The 21,574-nt window shown below is 40.5% G+C and overlaps 1 protein-coding gene across 5 annotated transcripts in view; it reads left to right on the forward strand.

Moving 5' to 3' along the window:
* Nucleotides 1-21,574, forward strand: part of GRIK2 (glutamate ionotropic receptor kainate type subunit 2) — a 439,072-nt gene that overhangs the window by 227,672 nt on the left and 189,826 nt on the right. For all 5 annotated transcript variants that reach the window (XM_053381545.1, XM_053381544.1, XM_053381541.1 and 2 more), the window contains exons 8-9: nt 17,456-17,599; nt 18,611-18,718. In XM_053381545.1, coding sequence (XP_053237520.1) covers nt 17,456-17,599; nt 18,611-18,718 — 252 coding nt within the window. The remainder of the gene's footprint in view (nt 1-17,455; nt 17,600-18,610; nt 18,719-21,574) is intronic.

The following is a 21,574-nucleotide window of genomic DNA, read 5'->3' on the forward strand; positions in this document are numbered from 1 at the left end:
GGAAGGGAAGAAGAAAGAATGCAGTGTCTTGAAGAAAAATCACCCAATGTTGTTGTTTAGTCGTTTAGTCGTTTTCGACTCTTCGTGACCCCATGGACCAGAGCACGCCAGGCACTTCTGTCCTCCACTGCCTCCCACAATTTGGTTAGACTCATGTTTGTAGTTTCGAGAACACTGTCCAACCATCTCATTCTCTGTCGTCCCCTTCTCCTTGTGCCCTCCATCTTTCCCAACATCAGGGTCTTTTCCAGGGAGTCTTCTCTTCTCATGAGGTGGCCAAAGTATTGGAGCCTCAGCTTCACGATCTGTCCTTCCAGTGAGCACTCAGGGCTGATTTCCTTAAGAATGGATGCGTTTGATCTTCTTGCAGTGCATGGGACTCTCAAGAGTCTCCTCCAGCACCATAATTCAAAAGCATCAATTCTTCGACGATCAGCCTTCTTTATGGTCCAGCTCTCACTTCCATACACTTGCCCCTTCATGAATCACTGCCTTGCTGTGGCGAAGGAGCTTGAATAACTCAGAGAAGCTATGAGCTATGCCGTGCAGGGCCACCCAAGATGGACAGGTCATAGTGGAGAGTTTTGACCAAACGTGATCCACCTGGAGCAGGAACCGGCAAGCCACTCCAGTATCCCTGCCAAGAAAACTCCATGGACAAGGACAATCACCCAATACACTTGGGTTTTCAATGAAAAGGAGTTAACCTCAGCACATGTTTTGGTTCAAAGTAAATAAAATATGTTAAACATACACATGGACACTGATATTAGGTCATACTGAAATACAGTGGAAATGGCTGGTTTATACTGTAGATATAGGTGGAGGGGAAACAGCCTTATATTGAACCAGATCCATGCTCCACCTAGCTGAATATTGTCTACACTGACAAGCAGCGGCTTTCAATCATTCAGATGGGTCTCCTACCCCTACTTGGAGACAAAAGAGATTGAAACTGGGAGCTTTTTCCTGAAAAAAATGAGCTCTACCACTGGGTTACAGCCCCAGACCAAAGCATGCACAACTGAATGATATACAATGGTCTCTTAAGTGCAGCAACAGTGATTGCATTTAGCTATCAGGAGTGCTGCTTTTATCCCAGAGGGATGGAAGCTAAAGAGGGACGAGATGAAAGAAAAAGAGATGAAGTGAACCAACTGATCATCAATATTTTCTCCATTGTCCTGCACATAGCAACCATGTATAAGCTCTAAATAACAAAACAAGGGTCTTCCAAAACTGGGACATTGAGTTTCTATGTGAATTTGGGGCTTGGCTTCTGTGATGTTATAACCTCCAACATTCCTCAAATAAAAATAGGGACATTTCACACTCCCCTGTAACTGACCCTCCTTGACCTCCCATTTTTTGGTATCCTCTCTGCAGAAGAATAATTCCAATGGCAGGGTTTATTTCTGAGTAGACCTGCATAGGATTGGTAACTCTAATTTGAGGTATCCATGGTGAAAATTGGAGCAGGATAGTATTTATCCTGGGGTCATTGTAAGCTGTTCTATCTCCATGCACTGAGAGAAGACAACCTTTAACAGAAAAAAGGCAATAGTAGGTGGCATGGTGGAGCAGTGGTGCTCACCCAAAATCCCCGCAGCTAAACCACTGCTTCTTACTTGCAGCAAGGTGGCAGGAAGTTGGTGTGGTGCAAATGCACTGGCGGAGCCAATATGGTGTTCTTGTCAGTATGCTTGCCCTATGCCTACTTCTCTGCCTATCCCCATCTACTTTCCACTATGCAGCAGTGACTCAGCTATCATGAGGGTCAAGGAAAACTATCACCCTACTACTCTACCTGCTATTAAAAAGGAAGTTGTCCAGTCTGCTTTTAATGGATGATCTTTGGACATTCCCTGAAGAAAACACATCTGTTTAGTGACTATATTACAGATTCTATAAAAGGTTGTGAAATTGAAGTCTAAAATACTCCAAAACATTATTCTTTACTACACAGTATTCCAGTGTGTACCATTATTTTAAGAACTGACTGGTAAGATTGGGAAGAATGCTTTCAGTGTTAATAGTGCATCTTGTTTCCAAGGTAACCAAAGAACATTATCATTCAGTCTCCCTTTCTTTTACATAGAACAGTGGTGTATGAGCTCTGGACCTGATCCTATAAACACACTTTGAAGATGATTTGCTCTAGTCAAACGAAGTGTTCCATTTGAAATCAATGGGTTTATGTGAGATTATTTAACTCACAATATTGAGTGAGATATATAGTGAAAATATATATATTGGGGGAATATAAAACATATAATGTGATCAAAACTATTCCCTTCTCTAATATGAAAAGGAAGAGTGTGTTAGCTTGAAAGTAATGTAACTTGAGTCTCTGGCAGAATATTATTTATCTGAACTGTTGGGGTTTCTTAAGAGTAAAGGGTCATCATGACATGCTGATCACTGCTTGTGTTGATGTCTAACCACCAATGTCACTTGCAGTAACAGTTGTAATGATGCTGTGCTATGCAGAGAACTCTGTGCATGCATTGGTCTGCACATCACATTTCTTTGACTGGTATGCTAAAATTCAGTGTGTAGAGTTCTGTAGGTGCTGTTGAGTAGAAGTTCACATAGAATCATAAAATTATAGAGTTGGAAGGGACACTGAGGATCATTTAGTCCAACCCCCCCTGCAGTGCAGGAATATGCAGCCATCCCATATGAGGTTCGAACTTGTTGCCTTGGCCTTATCATTCTCTAATCAACTGAGCTGTCTAAGCATGAACAGCAGTTGGCATACTAGACTTCTTCTCTCAATGGTTTGAAGCTAGTCTGTGCACAGTCGTAAAGGACTACTGAATCTCAAGATTTTAGCACAAGGTGAGCTCAAATTTGTGCCTGGACTTGTATTGGCTCATATCGGTGTTTGCTAATCACCACTGCTGCCAACCTGGAAGCTGCTGTTTGCTTCTCTGGAACTGTTGCACACAGATCCTTCTAGTGGGCTTCCCATGGAAGGAATTCAGTGTTGTTCTGAATCATTTCATCAGGACAAGCATTTTGGTTTGACAAGTGGAATGATCACCCCTCTCCTCTCCTGTGTGCTGCTCTGGGCTCCTAACTACTCCAGGGGGGATGAAGGGTGGGGGGAGAGGGGGAAAATCTTCACTGTGCAAGGAGAAGTCCATGCCCAGGGCTTCTTCAAATGCGACTCATTAGTTGCATTCTGCCCCTGTGGTATCTGGTTTGCCACTGTGCGAATGTACCAAACACACAGTGGAGCAGTGATAGCAGCAGCAAGATCTGTAAGGCTCTTCTTTTCTTCCCTGTTCTCACCCTGGAGAATTATGCTTCTATTTTCCTGACAGATAGAATGCTACAGCAACAGGGGAAAGCTTCCCCCCAAGGGAAAAGCACCTCTGGGAAAAGCTTCTGAAATAAAAATGTCTTCAGTAGGTGTCCTGACAATGCTGGTCCTTCAGGACTCCTGAGGCTAGGGAGGCAGACAAGGTCCATCAGATAGAGAGGGAGAGGAAGGCATTGTTGCTGCCTACACTGCCTTGCTTTCAGATATGTTCTGGAGAAGAGATGGGGTAGGCAGATCCATGGGATGGGTGGGAACTGAGGGAAAGCATGTTGCATGTTTGTGATCCACTGAGGAGGCCCAAATAGTTTAGAGTGTTTTTCTTTCCCCCCCAACAGTTAAGGAAAGAACAGCTAAAGCACACACACAAAGAAACTGAAATGAGCCAAGGGAAATTCACCTATTGCTAGTTTTAAGATGTTGTTACCTGATCTAGAAGGGTGAAGTGTAGCTGCATGGTGCAAAAATGGAGTCCAGTACCACCTTTGAGACATGCAACTACAGTCGTACCTTGGAAGTCGAACAGAATCCGTTCCGGACATCTGTTCAACTTCCTAAATGTTCAGAAACCAAAGCATGGCTTCTGATTGGCTGAAGGAAGCTCCTGCAGCCAATCAGAGGCCGCAGAAGCCCTGTCAGATATTTGGCTTCCAAAGATTGTTCGCAAACTGGAACAGTCACTTCTGGGTTTGCGGCGTTCGGGAGCCAAAACATTCGAGAACTCAACTGTTCAAAAACCAAGGTACAACTGTATTCATGTTTACTTGGAATCCCCTCTGACTTGAATGGCCTTTATTTTAAGGTAAATGAGCAATGCAGAATTGTTTGTTGCTGCAGATTTTTTTATAGGTGACAACCTGTATCACTAGATGCTATAGTGAACCTGAATTTATTTAAGCACAGTGCATAAGATAAATCTATCTATCCTGAGGAGAGTAATGATCATTTAATTTTTTACGTCCATTTGAATATGCACACTGACAATAACCCAATGTCCTCTGCTATGACTTCAGAGTGTTGTAGATATGTTGGAGCATGCCCTACTGAGCATTTATTTTATAGGATATCAAAGCCTCAGGTTGAGCAAGGCAGCTATAATTTCCCCAGATTATAATCTCATACATTTACATTTTTGTAAAAGTTCTAAGTTATCCTTCCAGAGCTAAGCAGCCTTGATTTTAAGGTAGAAATTTAAGCACACATTTTATTGTCCCACCGACTGAAATAAATGTGGCTTAAAATACTTAGTATAATTTTTCTCAGTTCTTCTATCAATACTTCCAAATTCACTTCCCTCAAATCTGTAGATTTCAGTAGTGCCTTTATTAGAATCCTGCTACATGATATTGCCTTGAGCATCCAAATGGGTTAGGTGATTTTTAAAAGTGCACCCCATGAGCTGAAAATTAATATTAAAGTGATAAATCACCCCACTTTAAAAATAGTTATATTTGCCACTTCAGTCATATTCAGAAAATTAAGTGTGCATTTAAAAAAATATTAATGTTCAATGACTTGCTGATGCTCATGTTTTGGTCCCAGTTGAGATGGACTGCAGTGGTGAAAATAAAATATCTGTGCTCGTTTAATTGTACCCCAGGGTGGAGTTTTGAATGTGTCAAGAAGTGAGAGAACACCAGCTTTAATAAGCATACAATGCAATTTAACAGTTCATAAAACAGTAAAATTTAATCCCAGACCAGGAGATTTATTAAATCTCACTCAGCAAAGTGGGATGTGGGATGGATTGAGGCAGTGAGAATTAAGAGAAATTATTTCAGGGGCTATATACTTTATTACCTGATTGAGGTGCAGGGCGACTAGTTTCTTTCGACTGGTTTTATTTTTAATTTCACACAACTCTTCCTAATTGCTATTAAATGAGAGTGTGTTTCAGAAGCAAAAGAAATATGTTATTCCTGATGCTTTCTTCCTGGGTGCACTCTTGTTTTGTTGTTGTTTAATTAGAAATTAGATATTTAAGCATGGTGCAGCAGAAGAATCTACACATCATTAAGGGAGTAATGGTCATTTTTACACTTTTCATTCCCATTCAGATATCTGTGCTGAAGTTAATTTGAAAACCACTCTTATGCACTACGAAAACATCTGAGAAGACCTTGAATGGAACAAATACCGTATTTTCGCCCTATAAGACGCACCAGACCATAAGACGCACCTAGTTTTTGGAGGAGGAAAACAAGAACAAAAATATTCTGAATCCCAGAAGCCAGAACAGCAAGAGGGATCACTGCGCAGCGAAAGCAGCAATCCCTCTTGCTGTTCTGGCTTCTGGGATAGCTGCGCAGACTGCATTCGCTCTATAAGACACACACACATTTCCCCTTACTTTTTAGGAGCAAAAAATATGGTAATTTCAGATTCTCTCTCTCTCTCTCTCTCTCTCTCTCTCTCTCTCTCTCTCTCTCTCTCCCCATGAGTTTTTAGCACTCTTTTCAACTGGGGTAGTGCTGGTGCTGGTTAGTGCTGCTCTGTAGGACACAGCTAACAAGGAGCATTTTCTTGCTTTAATAGACTTCATTAAGAACCTTCCCACAACCCTTCTAAAATCAGACTATTGGGCTAGCAGAGCTGTGTCACTTTGTTTTACACTAGTAGTTGTGTAGTACAGCGCTGGGTATACTACAGTACTTCAGTAGACACGTTACACCATTGTTGCTGAACAAGAGTGTTTCAGTGGATGTGATAAAGGGACGAGCAATTCCTCCTACCAATTAAAGAAGACTGAAATATCTCGATACTAGAGTTAACTGTTGCTGCTTTATCAGATAGCTAACATTGCATACAGCAGGTACACTTTTAAAAGCTTTGAGCTGCGGACAGGGAGTAACAGATTGTATACAACAGCATAGAAAAAACGACTGCTTCCTGACTAAATAGCGTACAGATGTGATGCATAAATAAAATGTGAAAGGGTAGCAACTGCACCAGTTCTGTTCTGCAGGGAGTATGCTAGGAAAACTACCCAAGCTGTTACAAACAGCACCAGGATCCTAAAATATTATTTTCTGAACAGCAGTATTAACTGTCAGAGCCAAGAAAATGCCAACATTTATAAATAGATTTCACAGTGACTTTATATGCATCAGCCTTTCTTTGACACATCGATCCCCTTAGTTCATATCCTATAATTTTAATGTCAGCTTGATACTGTTTTCAGAACAAACAGGACACCTTTCAAGGTAAATAACAGACAGCTTTAATAACAAGGACCCTTGAAACGTGGGTGGCCCACCTGAAATAACTGCTGTGTGTTGTCAGATTTTTCTCTGCCTTTCAAGTTTCCTATTCCTACTTAAAGTGATTATGTAAACAGAAGCAGTCTGTGGCTGTGAAAAAGACAATTGGAAACTCACTTATTGTTTGTATTGGGGGCAAGGAGGGTATCATCATAACATTTAAAATTGTGCTTTTTTTGGCTAATACTTTAGAACAATAAATGCATAACTATTACTCATGCATTCTGTGACATCAAGGATGAACTTTAGCAGCGTAGATATCATAGATCACATCCTAGTTCTTTTTGGATATTGTCTGGGATGTGTGGCAGGCCACACAATGATCGTCTTCCCTCACCCCAATTCCAACACCTTTTTTTATAAACTTCCTTTGCAGTGCTTTAGAAAATTAACATTAGCCCTCTATAAAACACTCCAGTATGGAAGCTTCCATATCATCATCATCATTTTATTTGATATATTGCCTTTCCATATTTAAAACCATGCTCAAAGCAGCTTACAGCATGAAAACATTTACATGATTACAAACATAACAAAATAAATGTTATAAATCATAAAGCGCACAACCAGATTGAAAAATTTCCTTATAAATCATAGTAGGATCTAAAAATACAGATACGAAAAATTACTATCAATAACAGCAAACTTAATTTAAGGTTTAAATGAAGTAAAAAAACAAACAAACAGCAATGCAGCCTGCTCCAAAATGAGGAGTAAATTGGAAAGGAGCTGGAGCTCAAGATGAAGGAGGTGAAAATGACTAAGCACTCATAATGAGACAGTGGGTGATAAATCCAAAAGCTGCTAGCTTCAATACATCATCCCCCTCCAAATGTCTGGGTAAGATGATGCATTTCAGCCAATGCTGAAAGGAAGCAACTTCAGTGCCAGAGATGGGATGCTACCACTGAGAAGGCCATTTCCTGCATCATCACACAGTGTACTTTACCTGATGTGGGGATGAAAAAAAGGCCTTCTCCTGCTGACCTTAAAGCCTAGGCAGGTTGTATAGAGTGAGGCGTACCTCCAAATATTTAGGGCCAAGTCATTTAATGCTTTGTAAGTCAAAATTAGCACTTTGAATTGGGCTCGGAACCATACAAGTAGGTCAACTTAATATTTTATTTTTTAATTGCGACTGATATTCAGTTTTGCAAAAGGTCTTAAGGTGATAAAAGTATCAGAATGTGTTGTTCTGAGCTGGCTGGCTGTGTCAATGGTGTGTGTGAAATAGCTAGCTGGAATGGGGTGATTCTATTTTAGCCAATCTAGAAATACCGAATGGTGAGAAGGCAGACCAAAATACGTTACCATTTTCTTTTTCATTAGGTCAGTTGTGGTCATTCACAACTAGTGTTAAAATCCAAATTATTTTGTACCTAAAATGCAGTTTCCCCCTGCTTAGAGAGTTATAGAAATTAGACGATCAATCACTTAAAAAATAATTGGTGGTCTATTTCCTTCTGTTCTCTGCGGAAAATTTCTCTTGCTGTTTTCCCCACAGTTACCTTGGAAACTACTACTAGTAGACATTTGCATAGAAATCAGAGTCTTGAGGTTGGTGTCCTAAGAGCTACAGGCAGGAATACCCTTGTTTTGGAAAGTGTTTACTTCTAAAGTGTAAGGAAACCCCCTTTATTACTGGTTCTCGCTAGAGGCGAGTGAGTGGTCTATAACAGAAACAAGTGCAATATTGCTATGAAACCATTGGAGACAGGACTAGAACTGTACAGCAGGGCTGGAGAAGTTTTGGAGCTCCAGGTGCTGTTTGACTTCAGTTCCCACCATCCCAGATCACTGGTCATGCTGATTAGGGTTGATGGAGGTTGGAGTGCAACCACAACTGGAGAGACACAGGTTCTCACTGCTGCTTTAGGTTGGCCTATATCAGTTGACCTCTGATACCTAGAGAATAGTCCTATTCTCCAGACCAAGTGCCCTGATGCGTCATTCTACAGAATGGGCTCTGGATGAAACATAGTGACCACCTTGGAATCCTTTCCCTGTATTTCTGTTTTATTGTGCTTTTGAAAATGTTTTTGTGGGTCTTTGGACCAAAAAAAAAGAATGTACAGTGGTACCCTGGTTTGCAAGCAGTCTGGTTTGCATACGTTTTGGATTACAAACACGTCAAACCCGGAAGTGTGTGTCCCGGTTTGCGAACTTTTTTTGGATTACAATCCATTTTTTTTTATTACAAACAATGTTTTTTTTGGAGGCCCCATTGGCGAAAGCACGCCTTGGATTACAACCTGTTTTGGTTTACAAACAGACCTCTGGAACGGATTATGGTTGTAAACCAAGGTACCACTGTATGTAGCCCTATTCAGCTATTCTCCCTCATACAATTGACAATCTTGTGAGTGATGGAGTCCTGCCATACTCACTGACCCCAATCACCAATGTTGTGTCACCATCACTGTGGTTCCCTTGAGTGACCAGGGTTCCATATCACAAGGGGATCATATACATGCAGAACAGCATCTCCTCTATAGTTAATTTTATCTATGGTTTATCCCAAGCTTCCTCAACCTCGGCCCTCCAGATGTTTTGAGACTACAATTCCCATCATCCCTGACCACTGGTCCTGCTAGCTAGGGATCATGGGAGTTGTAGGACAAAAATATCTGGAGGGTCGAGGTTGAGGAAGCCTGAGCTAGGCTCTTCCCCTCACTTGATTGTCATGATCAGCTCTCCCTCACATGTTTAACAGTCCGTTCATGATATTTGTTTCCTTCCCCCTTTCGTTACAGTATGGCTAGTGGGGTGGGGAGAAAATTAATGGCCCTGGCCTCTCTAAAGAAAGCAGGATGGAGCAATTAGATGAATGGTGTCAGCTTTTAGCCTACCTTGAATTGCTCAGTAGAGGAGCTCAGTAAAGGAGGCATGAACAATTAAAGAAGCTACATTTCTTCACAACTTACTCTGCCTGTCAATCCCTCCGGCAACCCTGGGCTAGTGGAAAAGAGAAGCCATAATTTGCAGAGAGTAGCTAACTCTCTGGAATGTCTTCCACAAAGAGGTCTGCCAGGTCCCAACACTGGATTCCTTGCAGGCATCAGGTCAAAGCCTGGCTCTTCCATTAAGCCTTTGGGCGAAACCAACCTTGCTATATTTGAAGGGGGGCACTGATCCGGCCCTGTTAGTTATTAATAATCTTCCTGCTATATTATTAATAATGGATTATTTCCAGTTGGGAATGGGAAATCGCCAAAAATTGGGTGGTGAAAGGAGACCTTATGTAAGCTGCTACTACGTGATATAAGGCATATTCCCCATCCAAACCAACCTTGCGTTAACTATGCCTTTTCCACTCGGCAGTGTTTAGCTTTTAATCTTTAAAGTTGCTTCTTTCCTTATGTACAGTGGTACCTCAGGTTACATACGCTTCAGGTTACATACACTTCAGGTTACAGACTCCGCTAACCCAGAAATATTACCTTGGGTTAAGAACTTTGCTTCAGGATGAGAACAGAAATCATGCAGCAGCGGCACGGTGGCAGCGGGAGGCCCCATTAGCTAAAGTGGTACTTCAGGTTAAGAACAGTTTCAGGTTAAGAACAGACCTCCAGAACAAATTAAGTTCTTAACCCGAGTACCACTGTACTTTGTTCCAAGTTTGCTGCTTCTGTACATTCCTACTTCATTCTTTAACACATCATTTCCTGCTAAATTGTCAACCTGTCAGTTAAGTTATGATTAAAATGCTTCATTCATATTCTTGAGGATACTAATGTCCTCAAGAACCTAAGACCATTGGGTTCTTATCAAAGAATATAGAAGTGGATTCACACAACTATTTCCTCTTCCTCAGTGTCATAACATATTGGAACATGGGTTATTATGTTTTTGGTACTTTTTTGGGGGGTTTTTTTAATATGGTGTCTACTTGTGATAGAATCACTGCAGTGTTGGATAATTAAACTGTTCTTGAACTTGGATTTTAATCTGAAGCAGAAAAGTATTCTGCTTTATGCTGTTGTTGCCCTTTATTTCCAAAACTAGATTGACATTGAAACAACCAAACTATTTCCTTATTATATGGAAGTGCCCTTGACTCATTTTCAGGCCAACCATTCGGGCTCAGACTATAGTATTAGATAGTACTATAAATATTACTATCAAATGACTATAGTGCTAGATAGAACCAGTCTTAGATGAATGCAGAATAAATCAATGGAGTGTTCATGACAATTACATAAAGTCAGTGTATGTTAACATATTTATAGATTTATCTCTGTAAATTTAGATTTAGCACAATATATTTTGCTGCTGGAGGCATAGGAGCAAATTATCTCCCCCCTCTCCAAGTTTGAGTATATCAAGTTATCTTGGTATGTGAGGCAGAAAATCTCCCAAGTTTCCCTCTCTCTGTCCCTGGCATAAAAAAACCATAATAATGAACAGACTGTGCCTCTGCTTGATTTTGGGGTTGTTGTTTTTTTTTACTTTCAGCACCTTCTGCCAGGTCACCCAGGTCACCAGACATAGGCTGGGAGCTCCTCTCATCCTCTTCAGCTGATGTTTCTCTGAATTCCCCTACTCTGGATTATATATATCCCAAATTACTTTATTTGCCAACTACCAATGAAAGGAATTGCAATCTTTTTGTTATATCAACATTTTTAGTTTCCAGCAAGGCCACCATTTATATATATATATCTTACAATAAGAAGATACAACCATGCTTTCTAGGGATTATTTATACATGAACCACCATCCTCAATATGCTCCTTTAAACCCTGACAATTGGCTGTACGGGCTGGGGCTGATGGGAGTTGTGATTCAACAGTATGAGGAAGGCACCCTATTTCCCACTCCTGCTTTAAGTGTTGAGGGAGATGTTTAGTTCATCTGCTCCTCACTTACTTCTTGATCTTGGAATCAGGAGAAGGCAAGATTCATCCCTTTCAATTGTGCTGAATATCTGAGGGTGGAACACAAATATGGGAAACATCCCCACCCTCCCTCCTGCTCCATGCAGGAATGGAAGAATCCAAGTGCTGTTCTGGTGCTTTGTGATGGAGGCCCTCAGAATGCTTCTGCAGACAGTGTTAAGATAAGTTCCAATGTAATTCTTCCCTTTTTGCTCTGGAATAGCTGGTTTCAAACCTATTTATGTACACCTGGAATAAGGTCCACTGGAGAGCAAACTGATATGAATAGAATTGCACAAAACACAAGTTTTGGCTTCACTGTCAAGACCAGCCAAAATCTGTGAAATCCCAAACCTTCCAAAATCTTTTTGCTCGCAGATGAATAATCTGCTTTGTTGTGCAGATTATCAGTACCAGAATGGCTTGATTCTTAGGAATCAATATTGGATTAATAAACATAAATGCTAAGGAGAACCTAAATTATTGAAGTCATCTATCCCATTGACAGAAGAGTTTAACCACAAGCTTTGTTAAATTATTACCCTGATGGCTATAAATAGGCCATGGGACCATCTTTTATACTCATGACCATGCGTCTCAGGAGAGTTTGATTAATGAAAATATTAATTAACTAAAATAATCACATTTGCCTATTCACATTTTAATTGAAAACTGATAGGGGGTTTTTGAACCTGCATTCCAGCTATTTCTTAATCATCTCTTGCCTGAACAATGGACTGTTCTTCTATATTGATAATTCAGTAACACAGAATTTATAGATTACGGTTTGAAAGAATCTGGGATTTGTGATGGTGAGAGCTAAAGTAGGATTTTCTCTCTGATGAATAGCATTTCTTTTGAAGTATTAAAAGAAGAAAAGATTTTAGCTTGAAAGAAGTGTTCATCCTAAATTAATGTCATGCACAGATTTTTTGGATATTTTCAATAGAAATCTCAAAACCCAGTATACATTTCCAGCATTTTTGAACAGCGTTGACACTTCACATCTCTGGAAACGCAAGGAATCAACTGCAGAGTTATTTAGCTAATGGGGGAAAATAATAATGCCTGAGAGGCTTTAAAATACAGGGTCTGTTTTTGAAACTGGCTCTTTTCTGGTGAGAGTGGCAGCAAAGTAATCTAATCAGATGTCACTTTTTTAACAGGGGAGAGAACCAATGAGAGCCCCAGAAATGATTGGGTTGGACCAGTGGTTCCCAAACCTTTTCAGCCCACCATCCTTGGTTCCATAAATTCATCCCCAGCGCTCTCTACCCTACTCAGTAAAAAAGCATTGTTCAAAATAGCAGTTTGAATGACCCACTAAGGAAGATAATAACACAATAAAATTCAAAACAGCAACAATTAATTCCACATTTGTTTAAAATCCAGTTAAAACTATATAGTTTAATTGATTCAACAATATCAATGAACTTGATCCACTGATGCCAGCTTCTCAAAGCCTGCCCCCTGCCCCCTCCTTGCTTCTTAGTGCCCCCTAAGGTAATCTCACCAGCCCCAGAGAGCAGTAACACCCACTTTGGGATCCACTGGGCTAGACTGAGCTCTTGGCCAGCCGCTTTGCTATTCAATCACCCTGTCTGGTACTGCTTCTCCGAAATTGGTGTCTGATTGGCTGAGCCACTGAGTGCCACATTTGCCCTGAGGTAGAATTTATTTAAATTAAAGTGCAGGTGGCTAGGACCAAGGGGATGGAGTCAGCTGATGAACTCTGCAGTGCATACTGTGGTCCAGCCTTGTACGCTTCTCTAGCCAGTCAGGAAAGAAGGAAACGAGCACTACTATCAATATCTGTTTTAAAAAGGAAATAAAGAAGAGCAGAACAGCAGCAGGGAGGAATGGAAGTCATCTTGCTTGGGAGCCTATCAAATGTGGCAGCACTTCAGTTTGTCTACCATAAGTCATACATCAGTCTTTTTGCTTTTAAATAATTTGAATGGGATACCAATCCTTGTTCTACATTTAATTCAGTATCTACAAAACAAAGAAACAAAGAAAGAAGCACAAAACACAGAAACCTCTTCCTTGTTAAATTCATTTCCATTTCTGTGCCTAATTTTATTAGCTTTGTTTGAAAACAGGTACAATGTTTAGTTGAATTGTGAATTAGACTTTTGGTTTAATGTAATTTGACTGTAGTTGGTGGTGTTTTATTTCTGTTTCAGAATAAGCATATAAGTTGTGCTGAATATTGTTGTTTCTTTTGTTTCTTTTTCATTAAACAGTTGAAAGATGTGATGAGAACTTATCAATACTCTGGTTTTCTGGAGACTTCTTGTGCAATTGTTACAGTTCCAGTACTTTCATTTTGCATAATTTCCTTTATTTCTGGCCTTTATCATTCTCCAAAAAGGTGCAATTCTTTGTTCTCCTTAAAATCTCAAATAGTTATTTATTAATTGTGGGCTATTTAGAACAAGAAATTAAGTTAAATCTTTTGGAATCAAGAGGAGTCAAGGACTGTGTGATGACTTCTGGTATGATCACGAGAATAAAATGAACATTAGCTTTGCTATAGCTCTTCACACAATTAGTAGGAATGTGAGTATTCTTCAATTCTAATTGGAAATGGAATGTAGTATTAGCCACAAAATTCTGGGAATCTTACTTTGATTTAAAGAATCAGTTTTGTAGTCCTTATAGTTAAGAAGATTTAAAAAGCGAAGTGATGGGAGGGTATGCATGAATAATATTTCTGCTCAATATTTCAGTGTACTTCATTGTTCTTTCCCATGACTAACAAGCCTAATAATAATAATAGATTAAAAGCACAATGGTTTGATTTGCATCATCTATACCAGTTTTAGAATTCAGATTTTATTGCCCAGAATTTAGACAAAATTTTCTTTTAGCATACACTGTACATATCATTGAATATTGGTTTCTTTTGGATACCTGGAATTGTTAGAACATACAGCTTAGGAAAGTAGTTAGAAATCAGGTGATGATATAGATTTATGGGATGGTCCTGGAACATTCCTTTTTGTGCCTTTCTGTCAGACAGGTATGCTCTGCTTTTTGTTTTATGGCTTCTCTGGGAAAAGAGTGCTGCCTAGGCTTTAACTTGCATGAAATGCTGCTGCCAGAATCTTAACTTCTACGAAACAGCTTCAACATGTCATGCTAGGTTTCAGGAGATGTATAGGCTCCCACAAAGGTATCAAATTAGCCTTAAAAGCACTTTGAGTTATAAGTCAGAGAACAATTTGGGAACTCTGATGTTTTGACTGAAGTTAAAACCTAAGCACAGCACTAGATGCCTTAGAAACTACGTGATGCTGTTCTACAAGCTATTTCAAGCCTGAGATTTATCACCTTTTTGGTTTTGAAATGCCACTGCAGGAAGCTCATTTACATCCAAACTTAAATTCTTTCTTTAGCATCAACTTATGGTCTATAACAATAGAGAGCACTTTTGCATTTTTATGTTTTGTTTTATTGTAAGCTGAGTTTGGGATTCATCTGCATGAAAGGAACTACAGACATTCATTCTGTATTGTGTTGCGTTATGACAAATGCAGCCATCACTAGGCTCCACATTGTTAATGAACTTATTTCACAGCTCACTAAGTTTGTCCATGAGGCGGCACAACAAGCCCGTTTTCCGAACAACTGGTTTGGAGTTCCTATCTTCTGACCTAGTCTGCAAAGCTGCCTTCTTATAAGAACACAAGAAGAGCTCTCCTAGATCAAGACAAGAGCTCATCTTGTCCAGCATTCTGTTCTCGGATGCCTATTGGAAGCTCACAATGGTTGCTTGCTTCTTCTCTGATGGGCGGTGGTTGAGGACTTCAGCTCTGTTCGCCATCCCCCTGGCAGCTAGGGCCCACATGTCTTGCCAGCCATTAGGGAAACCACCCTGCCAGCAGAATCAAGGAGTGGGGATCCCCCACCAAAATACCAGCTTCAAATAGGCCAATCAGAGGCCCCGCTAAATGAGCAGTGCCTTGCCAGCCAGCCGGTCTAATAGAAGCTCACAAACAGGACCTGAGTACAACAGCACTCTCCTCATGGGATTTTCCTGAAACTGGTATTCAGAGTCATACTGTCTCCATCCATGGTAGCTTTAATTTGTATAATCTTTCTTTTAAAGCCGCCCAAGTTGGTGGCCATCATGACATCTTGTGGGAGTGAATCCCATATGATTTGTGTCCTTTAGGTGAAAAATAGTTCTTCTCCCACACCCAAACTCAGAAATCCATTAAACACTTCAACATACATATTTTTTTGGAATATTAACCCAAGCCATTTATTTATTTATTTATTTACTTACTTACTTACTTACTTACTGCCCTTCACCCTAAGGTCCCAGGGCAGGTTACAAAATTAAAACATTATTAAAAATAGTTTAAAACAACTTATGGATAGAGGCTTCCTGTCATTGTTGAGGTAAAAGGTTTCTTATAAGTATAGTTCATTCTGTTTACAGTGTATACCCCGGAGTACTCACAAACAATTTGTGCATGTGAATATTTGTTTATTAGGGATACACATTGGATTTGGATGACTCCCGAGGTGAACTGAGGTGCTCTGGAGCTATTTTGGGCTTGTCAGAGGCACAGCAAGACCTCTGCAAGACAGCTTGAATCTTTAGCAGGCAATCTTTAGACATGTTTCTTTAAAATGCTGCAGACAAGTGTCTGCTGAAAGCAGAAATAATGGCTTTAAGATTTCCATAATGCCATAAGTTTAGAGTGGACTGATGGGGGAAGAGCATTGGGAAGAGAGGGGAGGGAACACTTAATGGTGACCAGTCATAAGCTTGTAATCAGGAAGAAAAAATAATAATTTATCCTGAAAATAAAATCTCTTTAGTTCTTCCTCCCCCAATCAACTTTAAAGTTGGCTAGCACAAAAGCCTCTCTACTCACTTATTGTTGTCTTCTTGTTCAGTGGCACCTCTCTCATGTCTGCAGTTTTCCAACCATTGCCCACAAAACACTAAGGGAAGAAGCAATAATTTAAAACCTCCATAGATACTAGTTCATTATTGTGAAGGCCTGTCTAAACAGGACAGTTTTCAGAAAATGCATGAAAGTAGGCAGGGATGGTTCCTTGTGGTCTTGTGCACACTCCTAATGTTTATGTACACATATTGCTTCAGATGTGTAGGGCCCACTGGATCACCATTTTGAGCTTTTCTATCATGAGGCAATGGGCATATTACACTGCCAGACTGGCTGTCAAAAAATGCATGCCTTATTACATTATAATAACGTGTGTGCAGCAGAAACGGTTGCTCTACTATACAGTGGTACCTCGGTTAAGAACTTAATTCGTTCTGGAGGTCCGTTTTTAACCTGAAACAGTTCTTAACCTGAGGTACCACTTTAGCTAATGGGGCCTCCTGCTGCCGCTGTGCCACCACTGTGCGATTTCTGTTCTCATCCTGAGGTAAAGTTCTTAACCCGAGGTACTGCTTCCGGGTTAGCAGAGTCTTTAACCTGAAACGTCTGTAACCTGAAGCGTCTGTAACCCAAGGTACCACTGTACTAACTTGGGATTTTATATATACACACTCTTTTATTTGGGAAGTGGTAGGCTGAAATAAATATGGATACTTTGTGTTGTAATTTAGAGGAGAAATTGATTATGTCAATTTTGGGTGATGAAAGTAGTTGAATGAAGCATTGTTCATTTCTGTCCTGAGCATTTTTTTTTAAACAAAACTGTTCTTCTACACAGTAACAGAGAACGGTATGTGTGTTGTAATTTGCCCCTCACAGAGCTACAATTGCCAGCGCTCTTAACAAACTATCGTTCCCAGTGTTCTTTCCCCCTGGGGAGGGGGGACGTGTTTTAAAGGTGCTCTCAGTATATGGTGTGTATGCAGCTTTTGTTCAATAAGCCGTTGTTGTTGTTGCCTCGAAACAGAGGTGGGAGAATGTGTGTCTTCCTCTTTCCCTGTCTGTTGACTGTCACACACCTTCAGCTGGGCTGTTTTCACAGTGGTGTTTGTGCTCTCATTGCAGACGGACGCAGCTTTGATGTATGATGCTGTTCATGTGGTGTCGGTGGCTGTCCAGCAGTTCCCACAGATGACTGTCAGTTCGTTGCAGTGTAATCGGCACAAACCATGGCGCTTTGGGACCCGCTTCATGAATCTCATTAAAGAGGTACGTCACTAACCAAATGTGACTCGTCTTGCCTCCCCCTGTCTTCCCTCTGCGAAAGTTCAGACCTGAAGGTCCTTTGGCTTTGAAATTCTAGTCAAATACGCCTTTTGCTAACAATATGCACTGAAATGTTTAACGTGGGGAAGAGGTACAATGATCTGAATAATAAACAATTAAAATGAATCATTTTGCTAAGCAACATCCTCTGTTCTGTTGGGTAAATGATCATAACAATTTAAAATATAAGAACTATGTGCTGTATTTTTAGGCCGGCCTACACTCCTTTCATGCCAAATTTTGTGAAATCCTTTTCGCTATATCAGATATGTCCATAGTATGCTCTCTGCTTTACCAAAGGATTTGTTATACTTTAGTGACATTCACATTTTATGAACCTATTAGTTTCTTCTCATGTTATACTTAATAAGTCTTTTTTATTTTAATTGTGTAAAAAGAACATATTTGGATAATGTAAAGGTAAATGCTCTTGATTTCTTAGCAAATAACATTGTGGAATTGTCAGTGTCAGGATAGACAACATGGTGCCCTGCAGGTGTTCTTAGACTACAACTCCCATCAGCCATAGCCAGCAGAGCCAGAAGGTTAGAGATGATGGGAGTTATAGTCCAGCAATCTCTGGGAGATACATATTGGCTGCACCTTGCAAAATAGCAAAGGTGAAACAAAAATCTGTACCCCCTAAAGAGAAAATTTAAAAAAATTAAATGTCAGCCTTTTATCAACCTAGCAAGACAAATTTTGTGTGTGTGGAAAAGGAAGGCAATTAAGAAATTGTATGCAGAGATTAAGGAAAAGTTTGTTTAATTATCAGAAGAATGCTGGGAATCCAAGAAATATGCTAAAAAAAACCCTCTGGCCACAAGGAAAATCATTTAAACTTAATGAATAATTAATATTTCCATTTTGGCAGACATTAATTTATTCATTCATTCCTTCACTCTCTCTTACTGCTTACATATGAAATTTATTATTATTTTTCTGTTTTCATAGGCTCACTGGGAAGGCCTCACTGGCAGGATAACCTTCAACAAAACCAATGGCTTAAGGACAGATTTTGACTTAGATGTAATTAGCTTGAAGGAGGAAGGCCTTGAAAAGGTACTTAAGATACTCTTTACTTATAACTGATTTATCATTTCAAAATACTACTCTTGTCCAATTATACTTAGTGGTAGAATCAATTTGAGCTAAGTTTGAACTACATTGAGTGTGACAGAATATTGAATTTAGCTTTAATAAAGAACATCACAAAAATCATTTACTTCTATGGGGTTGTAATGTTCTACTCAGAATAGAGCCATTGAAATGAATAGATATGACTAACTTAGCTTCATTAATTTCAATGGGTCTACTCTGAGTATAACTTAGTTTAATACAACCGCTATGACTGATGCCCAAATGCAAAGTATAGCTTTAACATTTGATTTATTCTAATAATTGAGTATGCTGTTTTTGTAGGATGTTGTTATTATTGGTCTGCTTGGTTTGTTTGCTGCCTGGCGCTATAATATAGACTTGGATCCAAAGTATTCTGTTACTTTTTTCACATACCTGAGGAAACCTTTAATGTGGTTAATGAGAATACCTCTCCTGGTCACCTGGCGAACCTCATTTGAAACTGATGAGAGTTACAAAAGCAGCATGTGATAAAGTATGAGAAACTTTTGTTCAGAATTTTAGGGTGATATTCACGATTAGTGATACTCAGAGGAGATCCATGGAACTCAATGGGCATGTAATATAAATTGGATATCACCCGTAAAGATTTAAAAAAACATCCATTGGGCACACTGAAATCTCTGATGAGTCCCTGTAATAGCTCTTTGCACCTAAGGCAGCATATGCCATAAATCAAGCAACAAGCCATACTGTGTGTGTGTGTGTGCCGTGTGTTTGAACAAAGAACCACTTCAAGCAAGAAGAGATGGGGATTTGATCTTAAAAAACAAAGGCACATGTTTCATTTAGAAACGGTGATGGCCTTTGCCTGGTGTCTTCTCGCCAATAATATGCTGTTTTGATGACTGTGTGATTCTTTCACTTTCTACATCAGTACTCATTCCTGGTGGTAGCTATTGGCTTATATTCTCCATGTTGTGGAATGATAGAATGTGATCTGTGCTACATATTCACAGATGGTAAGGAGAAGGTGAAAGAGGCCTGCAGGGCAGGGAGTAAATCCCCCAGACAAGATGGTCTTTATATAGTACATAGATGTTCAACATGCCCTGCTATGTAGCATGAAGCTTGCCTCTATACCAGGCTTCCTCAACCTTGGCCCTCCAGATGTTTTTGGCCTACAACTCCCATGATCCCTAGCTAGCAAGACCAGTGGTCAGGGATGATGGGAATTGTAGTCTCAAAAATATCTGGAGGGCCGAGGTTGAGGAAACCTGCTGTATACTGTTGTAATCTAGAATTATCTGCTTCCTGCTTTTTCTTTGTGATATACCGTATTTTTCGCTCTATAAGACGCACCAGACCACAAGATTCACCTAGTTTTTGGAGGAGGAAAAGAAAAAAAAAATATTCTGAATCTCAGAAGCCAGACCAGCAAGAGGGATCGCTGCGCAGTGAAAGCAGCAATCCCTCTTGCTGTTCTGGCTTCTGGGATAGCAGCCTGCATTTGCTCCATAAGACACACACACATTTCCCCTTACTTTTTAGGAGGGAAAAAGTGAGTCTTATAGAGCAAAAAATACGGTATATGCATTTAGTTCACTCTACCTTTGTCCAATACTCTGCCATTGTTTCTGCCATTGTCTTTTCCTAGTCTCACCACCTATGTTCAGGAATGTTTTTCATCTATGTAATGTTGGAGGCTGTTAAGATTTGAGCTAGCACATGGGTTTGATTGCAGCACATGTTTTGGCTAGAGGGACTTGCTTTCTAGCTTCCAGTTGAGCACATATTATCAAACCTATTCAGTTTTTTTAAAGCAGCTTTAGAATTAAAACATTTGTGCCGAGCAAATTGACTGCAGCAGATTTGGTGCCAAGGTTAATCTTACACTTAAACTTTCATTCATGGAGAAATAGCTTTTAGTGGAACATTATTATGCTGCCTTACTGGTTAACAATAGCGGTGAATTAGGATCCATGGCATAATATGCTGGAGCTCCACTCACACCTCTCCTGGAACATCAAGAGATAATGTGCTCAGTAGCACACCTGCCAAGCACATGTACCACCGGGGCCTGGTAGGGACCCCAAGATCTCCTGCAATGCTTTTGCAAAGTTTTTTGCAGATAAAATGGCTCAAATTCAGAAGGAGGTAGACTCCACCGTGGGAGCAGGGCCAGGGCGGGAGAGTGCTAGAGTTCTGTCTGGTCCTGTTACATGGGATCAATTCCAATCTGTTACCTCCGAGGATGTGGACAGGCTGCTTGGACAAGTGAAACCGACCACCTGTCTCCTTGTTCCTTGCCCATCCTGGCTGATAAAAGCGAGCCGGGAAGGGCTGGGCGATGGGCTCTGCGGGGTGGTGAATGCTTCCCTCTGTGAGGGAGCCTTCCCAGACCCGCTGAAAGAGGCGGTCATTAAACCGCTTCTTAAAAAAACATCTTTAGACCCGGCCAATTTGGCCAACTATCGCCCAGTCTCAAATCTGCCATTCTTGGGCAAGGTGATTGAGCGGGTGGTTGCTGAACAACTCCAAGCACGCCTGGAGGAAACGGACCATTTGGATCCCTTCCAATCGGGATTCAGGCCTCACCATGGGACTGAAACTGCCTTGGTCGCGCTGGTTGATGATCTCCGGCGGGCTAGGGACAAAGGTGAGAGCTGTTTCCTAGTTCTGCTGGATCTCTCAGCGGCCTTTGACACCATCGACCATAACATCCTTCTGGACCGTCTAGAGGGGCTGGGAGCTGGGGGCACTGTCATACAGTGGTTCCGCTCCTTCCTCCTGGGCCGTGTCCAGAAAGTGGTGGTGGGGGATGAGTGTTCAGACCCC

This window comes from Podarcis raffonei, chromosome 3 (assembly GCF_027172205.1).
Source record: "Podarcis raffonei isolate rPodRaf1 chromosome 3, rPodRaf1.pri, whole genome shotgun sequence".
In the NCBI taxonomy this organism is placed as follows: domain Eukaryota; kingdom Metazoa; phylum Chordata; class Lepidosauria; order Squamata; family Lacertidae; genus Podarcis; species Podarcis raffonei.